This window comes from Lissotriton helveticus, chromosome 6 (genome assembly GCF_964261635.1).
Source record: "Lissotriton helveticus chromosome 6, aLisHel1.1, whole genome shotgun sequence".
In the NCBI taxonomy this organism is placed as follows: Eukaryota; Metazoa; Chordata; class Amphibia; order Caudata; family Salamandridae; genus Lissotriton; species Lissotriton helveticus.
The window spans coordinates 689,248,970-689,262,244 of NC_136067.1; the positions used below are offsets into that span (position 1 = coordinate 689,248,970).

Genomic DNA, 13,275 nt, shown 5'->3' on the forward strand with positions numbered 1-13,275 from the left:
CCTACAAAATATCCTGATCCAGTCTGGCGCTGGGGGTTTTCACAAGGTGAAGGATCAATGTTTAGAAGTATCCATCAGAATAGGAAATGCAATACCAAAACTCCCCTTTCTCCTTCCCTAGATGGATATTCACAAAAAACTTTACATGCCAAATGCCATGCAGATTCTGAGAGGCACCCCATTTGAGTGATTGTTCTGCATGAGTGGTTGGTATCACTCTCTCCACCTATCTTCCCATTGGTCTTGCAGACATTGTTGGAGAGGCCGCATGTAGAGGTAGGCATTTGGAACCCAAAAGAAGCATGATGTCATTGAACCCAAGAGGGTAGAGACCCCTCTCGCTTTTGGATGGGTTGATTTCTTCGGATAGCAACATTGCTGAAGGATAGATAATCGTCTCTCTCCACCGAAGAAAACACTTGTGTGTGTACTTTGTCAAGAACTGCACCCAAGTAGTGCAGTGGTTGAACAGGATTAAGATAAATTTGTCATGATTTACATGAAGACCCAATCGATTGGTAATCATTACGCTCAGTTGATAATGTTGGCTTGCTTGCTGATAGGAAGATGCCTTGATGAGTTAATCACCAAGATATGAATAAACTAAGATTTTGATTTTTCTGTGGTAAGCTGCTACAACCGCCATGCATTTGGAAAAAGTCTGCGGTGCAGATTTGAGCCTGAAAGGAAGGACCTTGTATTGGTAATGGTCTCTTCCTACAATGAACCACATGAATTTCTGTTTCCTGGCTATCGGGGTGCGAAAATTGGCATCTTGTAGATCTACTGAACATAGCCAGTCTCCTTGATGAAGTTTGGCGTAGATCTGTTGAACAGCCAACATTCTGAATGTTCCTTTTGAAAATCTGCTTCCTCGTTTTTTTAAGGTTTAAAATGGGCCTATACTCATTATTGCAGACCTTTATTTTACACCAGAAAGTAATGGGAATACAATCCTGTTCATCTCAGGTGGAAGGGGACATTTTCCACAGCTTGTTTCTTCAAAAGGATGAAGACTTATGGATGCAGTTTTTCCCGAAGATAAAGGGATAGTTTCTTCTGTGGAATAGTCGGTGAACGACATGTGACTCTGAGAGAGTAACCATGCTCTACAATATTCTGACCCCATTTGTCAGTGGTTATCTTTTGCTGCTCTTAAAGATAAGTTGTTGTACTTGTCCCTACTGGTGTAGGCAACGAAGGATGGGGAGACGGGAAGACTCATTAATTGTCACCAGTTGTTTTGTAAGCATTGGTGCTTGCAGTTTGTGACCCAACCATTGCATTCTCATTCTTGTCACATTGATATACCTGAGTTTGGAAGCTTTATGTGATCTTTGTTTTGTTTGTCTTCCCACTGCAATGTATTTATTTTTGCTTTAAAAAATATATATGATTATTTCATTTTGTACATCATACGTAAACTTCATTGTATTTCTATGTACATTTGATTTTTAACATTCTTCATGTAAGTGACCCTTGCTAAAATACTAGTTGTTTTAGTGGCTTGGGCAGATGATTGGTCTCCAACACTGCCTCTTGACTGACGGCGCTGTCGCCGTTGTCTATGTCGCTGAGATTATTGTTGTTGTCCTGGTTTCCAATGAGGGCTCTGAAACCTCTGGTGGCTGTAGCAGCAGTCATAAGGGAATTTATGAATGTCTCATCTATTCCCTCCTTTTCTTTTATCTGACAGCTTTGAAATTCCCAAGATTGGATTTTATTAGCGACATCTCATCGCCACATGAGAGCCAAATAAAGTGTTAACTGAAAAGGGCAGGTTAAAAATCCGATGTTTGGGGGGCGCTAGAGGGCGCACTGCGGTATGGCTGGCTAGAAAGTCAGCTCCGCCGGACGGTCGCGCTCTTACCGACTTCTGACCCCCTAAAACCCCACCGGCACAAGCGCTGAGCAGAGATTTGTGCGTCGGAATGTGAGGCCGACCTCTCCTGACAAGGAGACTCGTCCTGAGCGGCTAGAAACAGACGAGACAGCTAAAAGATCGGAGCCATCGCGGACGCTGCTCAAAATGGCCGCCCCGGAGGATCAGGGACCCGGAGCGATTGCCAGCACCTAGCGTACCTGGACTGATGCTGACACTTGGCGCAGCTTGATATAAGGCTGTCCGACAACACCTGGGGCTCGGCGGGGCCCCCGAAGGTCCCCAGTACTTGGCACAGCTAGAAATCGGCGTGCGTTCCACTGTGGGCAAGATGGCGGCGCCCGTGAAACGCACAACACTGGCGGCGGGAACGGCCGATCAGGCCGATCGGAGCCCCTCGAAGTCCAGCGGTGCCACTCGCAAATGAGGGAGAGAAGACACATTTGAATCCTCGTCGCAGATAGACGCCTGTGGAGAGCTCGGCCAGCGAGGCCCCCACACGAAGACACGCAGTGAGTACCGAGCACGCCTCAGCTGCCAGCAAGAGATATATGCACCTATCTTTCGCAAGCGCTATATCTGGCCCCCACGAGTATCATGAGGCGGACTGAGCATTACCAAGGTGGTGAGGGGTATGCATGGCACATGCACACATGAAAAACGGACTGTATAACTCTGCCACGCACGTTGACTCTGCACACCTGCTCTGAGGGGGGGCCCCCCAACGCATTGCAGCCACTATAAGAGCGCCGACTGGAGCCCTAAGAAGAAGGCCCTGCACGAAGACGACCGGCCATATTCCGGCCATATTTCCAAAACACGTGACTGGCGAATGTCTACACGTAAAGCTAGGTGGGGGGCTGCGGCGAAAACACAACGTGTCAACTCCACAACCGGTGGGACAACGACTAGCAGCCCCAGATTGTCATCGACACAAACTACGCCAAAGCTGCTGATTGACATGGGGAAACCAGACAGGCAGCAAACTAAGCTCCAATTTGAAGCGCGAAAGCAAGATAAAATGGCCACGTCAGACCCAGAGGCGGAAGGAGGCCAGGAACATTCGGGCACCACGGGCATGGAATCAGTGCTAAGGGCGATTCAGAAAAGCCTGCAGGAAATGAATGGGAAACTAGACAACGTGGTGCAAAGAGTGGACAACATGACGGCGAAAATTGAACAGCACGACGGACGTATAACGGAAGCCGAACAACGAATCTCGCAAGTGGAAGATGATCAACAGGCCATGTCCAGGTCCTGCGGAGGCCTGGAAAAGACAGTGGAAAACTTGCGCGCCAAGGTAGAGGACCAGGAAGCCAGGTCCAGGCGCAACAACGTCCGGATTTCGGGTTTGCCGGAATCCACAAACACAGGGAAGATGGAGACTTACATAGAATCGTTGGTCAAAGAGATATTTGGTGCTGAGAAACTGTCTTCCGTGTTCCTGGTCGAACGGGCACACCGTTCACTTGCGCCAGTACCAAAACCTGGTGCCGCCCCACGCATGGTCATAGCCCGATTGCTCAACTACCGGGACCGCGACACAATCCTTAGGTTGGCCAGAGAAATGGGTAAGGTCACACATCAAGGTAACACGCTAGAGTTCTATCCAGACCATACCATGGCGGTGCAACTGGCGCGGAAAGAATTCGCTCCAGTTAAAAAGAAGCTGAGAGAACTCGGACAAGAATATGCAATGTTATACCCGGCGAAACTCAAAATCTTCACTGGCGGGAAACCGGTCATACTACCAACAGTACAGGCGGCACAGGAATACGTTCGGCAACAACTGAAACGGCGCAAGCAGCAAGATCGAAGTGCGGACACGAGCGATGTAGAATGAATGACCCGAACAATGGGCGCACGATACTGAATTTCGGGGCACATCTGTGTGACGCAGGCGATGGACGCTGCATCAGTGGGCAGCTATTCACACACACCTAGACAGTTGTGTCTGTAGCAGATGGCGACCTGGTGTGGCACTTACGAACTCACTGTAAGTATGGACCCTGATGGTGATGTGCCGCAGCAGAGTCAACAAGACTGTGAGTATAAATGGTATGGAGGACATAAGGGTCTCTGGTTATTTGCTAATCAGTTATGAGGACTGCATGGTCACAACCTAGTGACTACCACCCGGGCGCAAAGTATGATTTACATGATTCCACTGACAGGGGGCACGCTATCCATGCAATACCATGGTTGAGTCTAGTGGCTACGAAGATGTAACTAATGGTGGGGATTCTGGCGAACTGACAGCATGCCGCCTTGGCGGCCCTACATGTGCTGGAGGGGGCGGGGGGTTGGGGGATACTAGAGCACATGTATTGCATTACAGCGTGGACTGCGACCGTCCTCGTCCACTATGTGGATGGTGATGTGTGAACCTGGTGTTACCCCCAAGTGGGTGTTCCCCACTGAGAATTTGACTTTACAGTTAAAGGTTGTTCAGGGATGGCTTTGGCAAAGTTCGGGGGCTAAAGTGGGTGGGGGGAGGATGGGGATTTCTGAATACTTCATACTGCAATCTCTGTGTCTGAGAAGCATGGCGAACTCCTTAGTTGTGTATTATGATTTGAGAGATGTCTATGTATAGAACATACCAACATCGATGCAGGTCACTGTAAAATGTTTATGTCAGTATGCACTGAAAAGACAGAGCTATATGTGTAAGGTATACATCATTGATATCCAGGTTCACACCCATGACAGGTACTAACACGCTTAAATTTCTAACGTGGAATGTAAGGGGGCTGGGTGACCCAAAAAAGATCAGGCGGCTCTTTGCTTACTTTGACAGGATACATGTTAGCATTGTATTTTTACAGGAAACGCACTTAGCGCGAGACAGTACTTCCACACTAGGCGCTAAATGGGCTGAGTCTGTCACCAACTCGAACTTCTCGTCATACTCAAGAGGGGTGAGCATATTGATCAGAAAGGGCACGGGTTTTGAGATCACGGACATACAAAGGGACTCAGGAGGGAGGACCGTGATAATAGCTGGAGTGGTAAGGCGGCAGAAGATACTATTAGTAAACACATATGGGCCTAACGTGGATGACCCGGAATTTTTCAGACAGGTGTGGCACACTATCGTCGACAAGCAGACAACTCAAGTAATTTGGGGTGGGGATTTCAATGTCACCCTACAGGATACTCTGGATAGGGCATCACATACGCTGGAACAGCACGGCAAGGCGCGGTTGATGCTGCAAGACACCATGGACGACCTGAACATGGTAGATTTATGGAGAACACGCAACCCAGTAACAACTATAGCGACACATATAAATGCAGCGAACAATAGTTGGTCTAGGCTAGACTACTGGCTGGGCACGAAAGAGATACTTTCATGGGTTAGGGACATAACTCACCTACCGCGAACACTTTCGGATCATGGTCCAGTACTCTTAGACATCGCTATACCATGCTATGACCCACCACCCTTTACTTGGCGTTTCAATGCGGCTGCGCTGCAAGATCACATATATGTCGAAACTATACACAAGGCTATAGTAGATTACTTCGATCTCAATGCCCCAACTACTGAAGACCCTGGTCTACTATGGGAGGCCTTTAAGGCCACGATACGAGGGATCTGTATCAGTACCACCTCAGGCATCCTCAAAGATATCAGACGACAGCTGCACACACGAGAACAGGCTATACAAACCTTGGAACAAACGTACACCCAGACGGGCGACACTGCTATTTTGGGGGAAATTAAAGCGCTACTGACTGAATACGATGGGTTCGCGACGGACGAACTGAAATATGTGTCAAAGCGTGCGACAGCGAGGAGGTATGGGGAAGGAGGTAGACCTGGTAGGGAATTGGCCGCAAAAATATGCGCGGGTAGGGCCCCACAAACCGTAACTTCCATTAAAACGGACACAGGGGAGGTGATCACGGACACCAAGGGGATACTAACTGAATTCATGAATACTTACGAGGCACTTTACAAAGCACGTCCATCACCGTCACAAAGGGATTTACTGCACTACATGGAAGATATAGAACTGGCATGGCTAGCGGACGGACATAGGAAATATCTAGAACGCCCGGTGACAGTAGAAGAAGTGGCTGATACCATTCGGAGATTACCGAATAACAAAGCTCCTGGGCCGGACGGCTTTACCACGGAATTCTATAAAAAATACGCTGATACGCTTGCACCATACTTGGTGCGACTATACGGGGCAGCGCACGAAGCTCAGACGCTGCCGGCGACCATGAGAGAGGCACTCCTCGTGGCGTTGTTGAAACCGGGTAAGGAGGTAGATAAATGCGACTCATATCGCCCTCTTTCCTTATTGAATGTGGACACTAAGATAATAGCTAGTTTGCTGGCAGACAGGTTGAAACCCCTTATGCCCTTGCTGATCAGACCGGACCAATCTGGTTTTATCCCAGACAGAGCGACTACACACAACACTCGTACATTGTTCGCATTGGCCCATTATTTAACACCGGAAACGAAGGCGGTGGCTGTGTTGCTGGACGCAGCTAAAGCATTTGACACAATAGGCTGGCCCTTTATCCAAGCAGTATTGGTGCGTATGGGATTTCCACAGATTTTTCTGGGTTGGATAACGATGTTGTATTCAAGCTTGACAGCACGCATTAGAGTGAACAAATACATATCAGAATCCATTTCAATATGCAGAGGTACTAGACAGGGATGCCCGCTCTCGCCGATGCTATTCGCATTAGTGCTGGAGCCGCTAGCTTGTAAGATCCGGCAGCATCACCACTATTCAGCGATACAAATGCCCTCCAGACCCATACATATCTCGCTGTACGCAGACGACATGGTGCTGTATGTTAAAAATCCTGAACAACACCTTAATCCACTCCTGAGAGAGTACATTAGGTTTGGCCTACAATCCGGGTTGCAGATTAACTGGGATAAATCCCTAGTCCTGTCCTTAACGGACAGCACCTGCCCGACCAAACTAGACTATCCTTTAAAATGGCAGGAGGAACCTACGAAATATTTAGGTGTTTGGTTCCACAGAGACCCGGAACTGGTGGTAAGGACGAACTACGGGCGGACCATCTCGTCACTAGAGGACAAAGTTAAGAAATGGAACAGACTTCCCCTCTCATTGGCAGACAGGGCGGCCATTGTAAAAATGGTGCTTCTACCGAAGCTCCTATACTTGTTCAATAATATCCCAATCAAACCGCCCGCAGCCGTATTCCGTAACATTAACACACTGGTCCTTAATTTGTTGTGGGCGGGGAAACAAGCGAGGATGGAATTACGCACCATGACGCTGCCATATTCAAAGGGGGGCTTCAGAGTACCAGACTTCTATTTATATTACTTATGCGCGCAAGCGCAGTACGCGCATTACTGGTTCCATGAGGTGCCCTTCCTGACACATGTAGCCGTAGAGGCGGGCGACACTGACCCTATCCCACTAGCCAACATATTGACACATAAACGCACTAAACTACATGAACGAGACATAAATCCAGTTAATACCACGGCTGAGGCATGGCGGCTGATAGGCAAGGCAACGCACAGCTTACCACTGTATGCACCGGCACTTCCCCTGGCACATCATCCGGCTCTTTCGGTAACACAGGAGAAGGTCGGCATGGATCTGTTCAGGCGGGCGGGACTAGACACTCTTGGGGACCTATACGATGGCGGGGTCTTCCTAACACTGGACAAGCTCCACTACATAACAAACCCGACTCCATTGTTCAGTTTCAACTACTATAGACTACAAAGGGCACTTAGGGAACACTACCCGACACATCCTGAGGAACCTCCCGCACTCGCCCCCCTACAACTACTCCTAACTACACCGGCGGCGTCTCACCTAGTATCCAAACTGTATGCCAGTGTACAGGAGGCGGTGGGGGCGAATACACACAAGGCTAAGGACAGATGGAGCGCTGGACTAACAGAACCTCTCACTGACATGGAATGGGATTCCTCATGTGCGCTGACTGGTATGTTGACCCCTAACGGGAACTTGAAAATAATACACTACAAATATTTACACCAGGTATACCACACGCCTCAGAAATTACATAAATATGGTTTGCGAGATGATTCACAATGTTATAGATGCAAGCAAGATGATGCGGATTTCATGCACCTAGCGTGGCACTGCTGCAAAGTGGCGGGATATTGGAAATGCGTCATGCAGGTCCTGAACGAGATGCTGGGGACAACTATGCTGTGTGATGCGAAGATCTGTTTGCTAGGCATTATCCCGCAACTTAGAGCATTGAAACGCAAATTTTGTGCTATAGCGCTTTTACTGGCTAAGAGAAGGGTATCTATGCATTGGAATGGCAAAAGGGCCCCCGAGGTAAAGCATTGGGTGAGAGATATGGTGTATTGTAGAGACACACTCGCAACGTATGAAGAAGAGCTGCCAGGTGGTTCTAGGCCCAAAGATTATTGGGGGTACTTGCGGGAGTATTTACTGGCACATGATGATGCTGGATCGGAGACGGAGATAGAGGGACCTACAGATACGACACTGACAACTCAGAGTGAACAAGTTTCGCAATAATGGCACTGAGGAGGGAGGATGCTGTGACACAGACGGATTATATCAGAAGATGAACTAAAAGTTGGGGATTATATTGTTGGGTTTGTTAAAGTTACGATACAAGACAGAGACAAAATAAACTTTGAAAATGTAAGATTACTGATTTATAAGTGAACGAATACAGCACTGAGATATATGTGGAGGCTATCGAATATTACGCCGCCGGTCCGTTGGATGTCGGCTGCTGGGCTGTGTAACACTAAAGCCAATGATTTTGATTTTTGAGTGCGGATAGCCGGCCATTTATGGATGTAGGCATATGCACTGTATGTGTATACCTTGTTGTGTTCTGTTTGTAAGCAACATGAAGTGCATCAATCCTCTTACCTCAATAAACAAATAATAAAAAAAAAAAAAATCCGATGTTGGGCTTCCGGTTTTAGTTCTGTGAGTCTCGACCAAGATGAACTCTGAAGCACTAGGCCAAGAAAATAACCGTGCACTGCTAGAGTGGTGGAACTGGCTGCCGCGCTGATAACTTGGTTTGACACTCTCATTCCATTATTAAGTATCTCTTGGAAATACTGACACCTGCCTCTAGGCAGATTGTTTATGAACTGTTAAATGGAGTCCCAAAGATAACTTTCATAGCGCCATAGGAGAGCAGTTGCACTAGCAGCTTTATTAGAAACGGCAGATGTTCTGCAGACCCTTATGCCCACTGAATCCAATTTCTTGCTTTCCCATTCAGGAGATAGTGTAGAAGATAAGAAATGGCGGCATGAAGTTTCAAAACAGCTGAAACAATGACAGAGTATGGTATTGGATCTGTGCGAAGAAAAGATGGCTCTTGATCCAGTGGTATGCATTTCAGTTGAAAGCATGATGGAGCAGCCTTTACAGCACCTGGAGTCAGAAAAAGTTTCATCACTGGTTGTAAGAGGCCCGGAACCAAAGGTAGTAGTGGTATAGTTGTGGATCATTGATGAAACCTTCTAAATAATTACCAACATGGAGGTAGAAGTGATTAGTAAATCAATGTTCAATTTGTTAGCAACCCTGATAAGTACCTACCGGAGGGTGTTACCATCATCTATAGGAGGTATTTTCAGTGAGGAAAAACTGCTAACGTAGTTCAATCCTGAAATGTTGTTGTATGGCAAGATTTTGAGAATCTTGATCTAATGTAGAGTATCTATTCCTTCTTGAGTGGGAGTGTCTATTAGACCTTAGACGATGATGACGGTGGGATCTCGATCTTGACCTAGACTTATAGCATTGAGGTCTGGTGTGATGGGAGCGAGATCTAGGTTGCTTTAGTGTAGGTGACACTGGTAACAAGAGACTGTGGTGGTTGGGAAGGGATGACTGGCGATATTGGCAGTGGAAATATTGCTGTAAACTCTGATTGAGGAGGAGTTTGAGGATGCAGAGGAGAGGAAAGAGGAGGAGGAGTTGATTCCGTTTAAGCCTGAGGCGGTGTTGGCGTATCCGGAATGGTCACTGGAGAGGTCGGTTTGGATGGCCAATCGGCTTAGGAGTACTCTGAATCAGACTCTCAAGGAAGTCTGCACGCTTCCATCTGCGATAACCACTCTTGTGTCTTGGTCAGTTAGGTTAAATGATGTCTTGACGTCAAAGTTCTCGATGTTGTCTGCTGTCTCAACGTCGATGTACCTCTTGATAAAGACGGTACACTCCTCCTCAACATTGTAAGTGTTCTCACACTGAACCTGTCCTTGATGTTGAACAAGTAGGCGCTGTACCTCTTCTCAGCTTCGATGACCTCAATGTCGAATGGGAATGTAGTTTTTCACTAGCTCTTCTCTTTTTAGATGTCCCTCTGGCAGAGACCCCAAAGCGTGACATAAGAGCACTGGTAGAGGAAACAGTCTCTCCTCGCCTTTCTGAAGTCTCTCTAGCTAGGGAATCTTGTCTTCTGCGCTGCTCCACTTGGCCATGGAAGTGAATCTTCTCTCTCTCCCTCAAAGTGCATCTGGAGAGGGTCTTGCAGTGGTGACACATTTTGGGTCATGAGAGTCTGGCAAACATGAGATACAGATTCTGTGCGAGTCTATTTTTGCTATTTTTCTACAACCCTCTGGGTATTTGCAAAAAGAGATGGCATTTTGCCAAAAATAATATATATTTCCTGTCAGGAAAATATCTAAAAATACTCTTCGCCTTAAAGGACATCGAGTGACTCAGCTTTGAAAAGCCTGTGATGGACATTTTTAAAGGGAAAAAAACTTATCAAGGCAGACCTCAGCTCTAGGATCCAGAAAGCTGCCACCTGCAGGGCATATTGGGACACTGGAGGTCAAGAGGTCCTTAAAGGTGCAGTGCCCTATTCTCATTGTTTCCAATGCTGCAGCAGATCCAGCTACATTGCTATATATTATGCTATCTCTTACTTTTAAAAAAGTAAAAAGCGTTTGAGAAGGACTTAAAAAAAACACTTTTCTTTTCACTTAAGTGACTTTTAAGTGGTTTTTAAATGAATGCATTATGATTGGCAATAAGGATGCACAATTTATAATTTGTGTCACATATGTCTCCTAGCCTTTCTGATGTAAGGTAAAGTAGATGTGTCTTTCAAAGAACTGCTTTGGGGTCCTCGCATATGTGTGGAACTATTCAGTGCTTATGATTATCAATGGAGATCCCTGAGAGAGAAGGAGGGCTAATGTCCGCTAACTCATGATAATGACCACTTTTTCACAATCTCAAGGTTGTGCTTCTTTCTGCCTCCTAATGTGAATGGGCTACACAAGAATGTAGCTTAACCCCTTCCACGCTCATGACAAGCTCAGCTCGTCTTGAGTTACGCCTGTCGTACGCTGATGACGAGCTGAGCTCGTCATGTAACGCGGCTTTTCGCAAACGTTAGCGCACAGTGGGAAAACCCACAGCGCGCATGGGGTTAATGGGAAGACACTCAGGGAACCACATCCCCACCAAGGGTAAAGTTTGCAGCTATTAGTGTTCCACTTCACTGTGATCCAGCCATCTGCAAGATTTTGGCTTTATGGTACCGGGGTGACATCTTCTAACATTAGGCAACACAGATTGCTGTATTGTTCAGTAGTTTTTAAAATTGCCAAACTGGTGTTAACATTTATATGCTCAAGCACATGAAGAGGTGCAGAACTTATGTTTTAGAAACTTCAAAATACAGCTTTGTTTTCCTTAAAATTTAAAACGGTATGTTTCGTGGAATGTGTACTAATACTGTGAGCTAATGCTCATTATTCCATGAAAGCAGATAAGCAGCAGGACTTTCTTAAGAATGCACTAATATAGCATTGTAGCCTGCCGCAGGGGGCTAAAATGGCTGCTAAAGGCCTTCTTCTCGAGCAACAGGTTTGAGCCTCACACAAGGGCTTATAACGAGGCAGAGAGTCTTTACCAATCATTATAGCCCAAGGCAGATGGGCTGTAATGCTGCTAGAACATTACAAGTGACTGTTCAAGCCTGTCAGATTTAATGCTATTAGACTTTGTCCCCATAATCTCACGCAAATAAACATGTCTGCTTCTCTGTGTGAATTATGTTCATACCGAGAACACAGAATGTAGGCAAACAATAACAGTGCCAACATTCGAAGCATTCTGATTGGATCAGCCCGGTGTCAACATTCACTAAACGATGCAGTATTGAGATGAGAGCATCTATTGCATTACCTGCTGAAGTTCCATCTCTCTCTGTGCATGCCTGTTTTCCATATTCCTTATTTTATTTTCCAAAGCAAGGAAGTGTTTCATTTGTGGGCTGTGGCTCTCTTTAGCTTCCCTCAGTTCTTCCAAAAGTTTTGCAACCTAAAATTTGAGATGAAATGAGGAATTAAACTTCACAAAACATTTCCTTGCACAATACATTCATTTTTAAAACACATCCAAACTGCCATGTTTGTGTGAAAATTTCCAAAATAAAAACCCCACAAATTAATTTTTTCTGATGAAAGTGACATTATATTACAGTGATAGTTAAAAACGAGAGCAGTATGAAACTCCTATTACAGATAAGCAAATATTTTTATTTTACATATTTGGTCCCTGTCAATGCTTTGAATTATTAAATCAAAAGGGTTGCGAAACAAGGCATACGCCTTTTGAGTCTCATAAGACAATTACCCTGTGCAAATAAAGATTCACAAGACAAAATTCAAAGTCATAACCATAAAGGTTTATTCAAATGTAAGAATCATTACAGAAGGCAAAATGTGTTATGTAGTAAAATGCATATCAGCATCAATACTGCATCAACTCATGCAAATGTGAGAGGATCACCATAAGGTAAACTCTAAAGCAAGCAAATAGCCAAAACCAAATTACAGTTCAGCAAGAGCAAGAATAAAAAATCTGCTCAAATAGTTGAAGTATCAAATCAATAGAGAGACTAACGCAACGTCTGAACAATTAAAAAGACAAGAAAAGTCTTAGTATAAATTGATAGATAGGCTAACAGAGTCACAATTGAGAAAGCAAGAAAAGTCTGGCACACATCCCAAACAGAGCACATTTTATAGATTTCAGGCAGAGAAAGTCGCACACTCGATGTTAAGGATGACCTAACTTTCAAGCATAATTATATTAGGAAATGAAAGAAATAACATGATATTTGCGCAACAAATAAAAACAATAGAAAGTACAACTGATGAATGACTGATGCTGGTAAAGACCCTTGAATTTTGTTGCAAATACAAAAACATTCTGCACATAGCTTAATTTTCAAGGAATACAAATGAATACATTTCAGCTGGACAAGTAAACAACACAATGAAATGAATTCCATCTTGCTTATTTTCTATAATAGAAGCACACAAGAGAATCATGCACATAGAAAACTCATTCATGTCAATTGAAAGTACA

General features: G+C 45.5%; 1 protein-coding gene across 2 annotated transcripts in view; it reads right to left on the bottom strand.

Annotated features, from left to right (window-relative positions):
- The window catches only part of CEP162 (centrosomal protein 162), a 977,479-nt gene that overhangs the window by 69,540 nt on the left and 894,664 nt on the right, over positions 1 to 13,275 (bottom strand). For both annotated transcript variants that reach the window (XM_078648156.1, XM_078648158.1), the window contains one exon: positions 12,088 to 12,222. In XM_078648156.1, the coding sequence (XP_078504282.1) occupies positions 12,088 to 12,222 (135 nt within the window). The remainder of the gene's footprint in view (positions 1 to 12,087; positions 12,223 to 13,275) is intronic.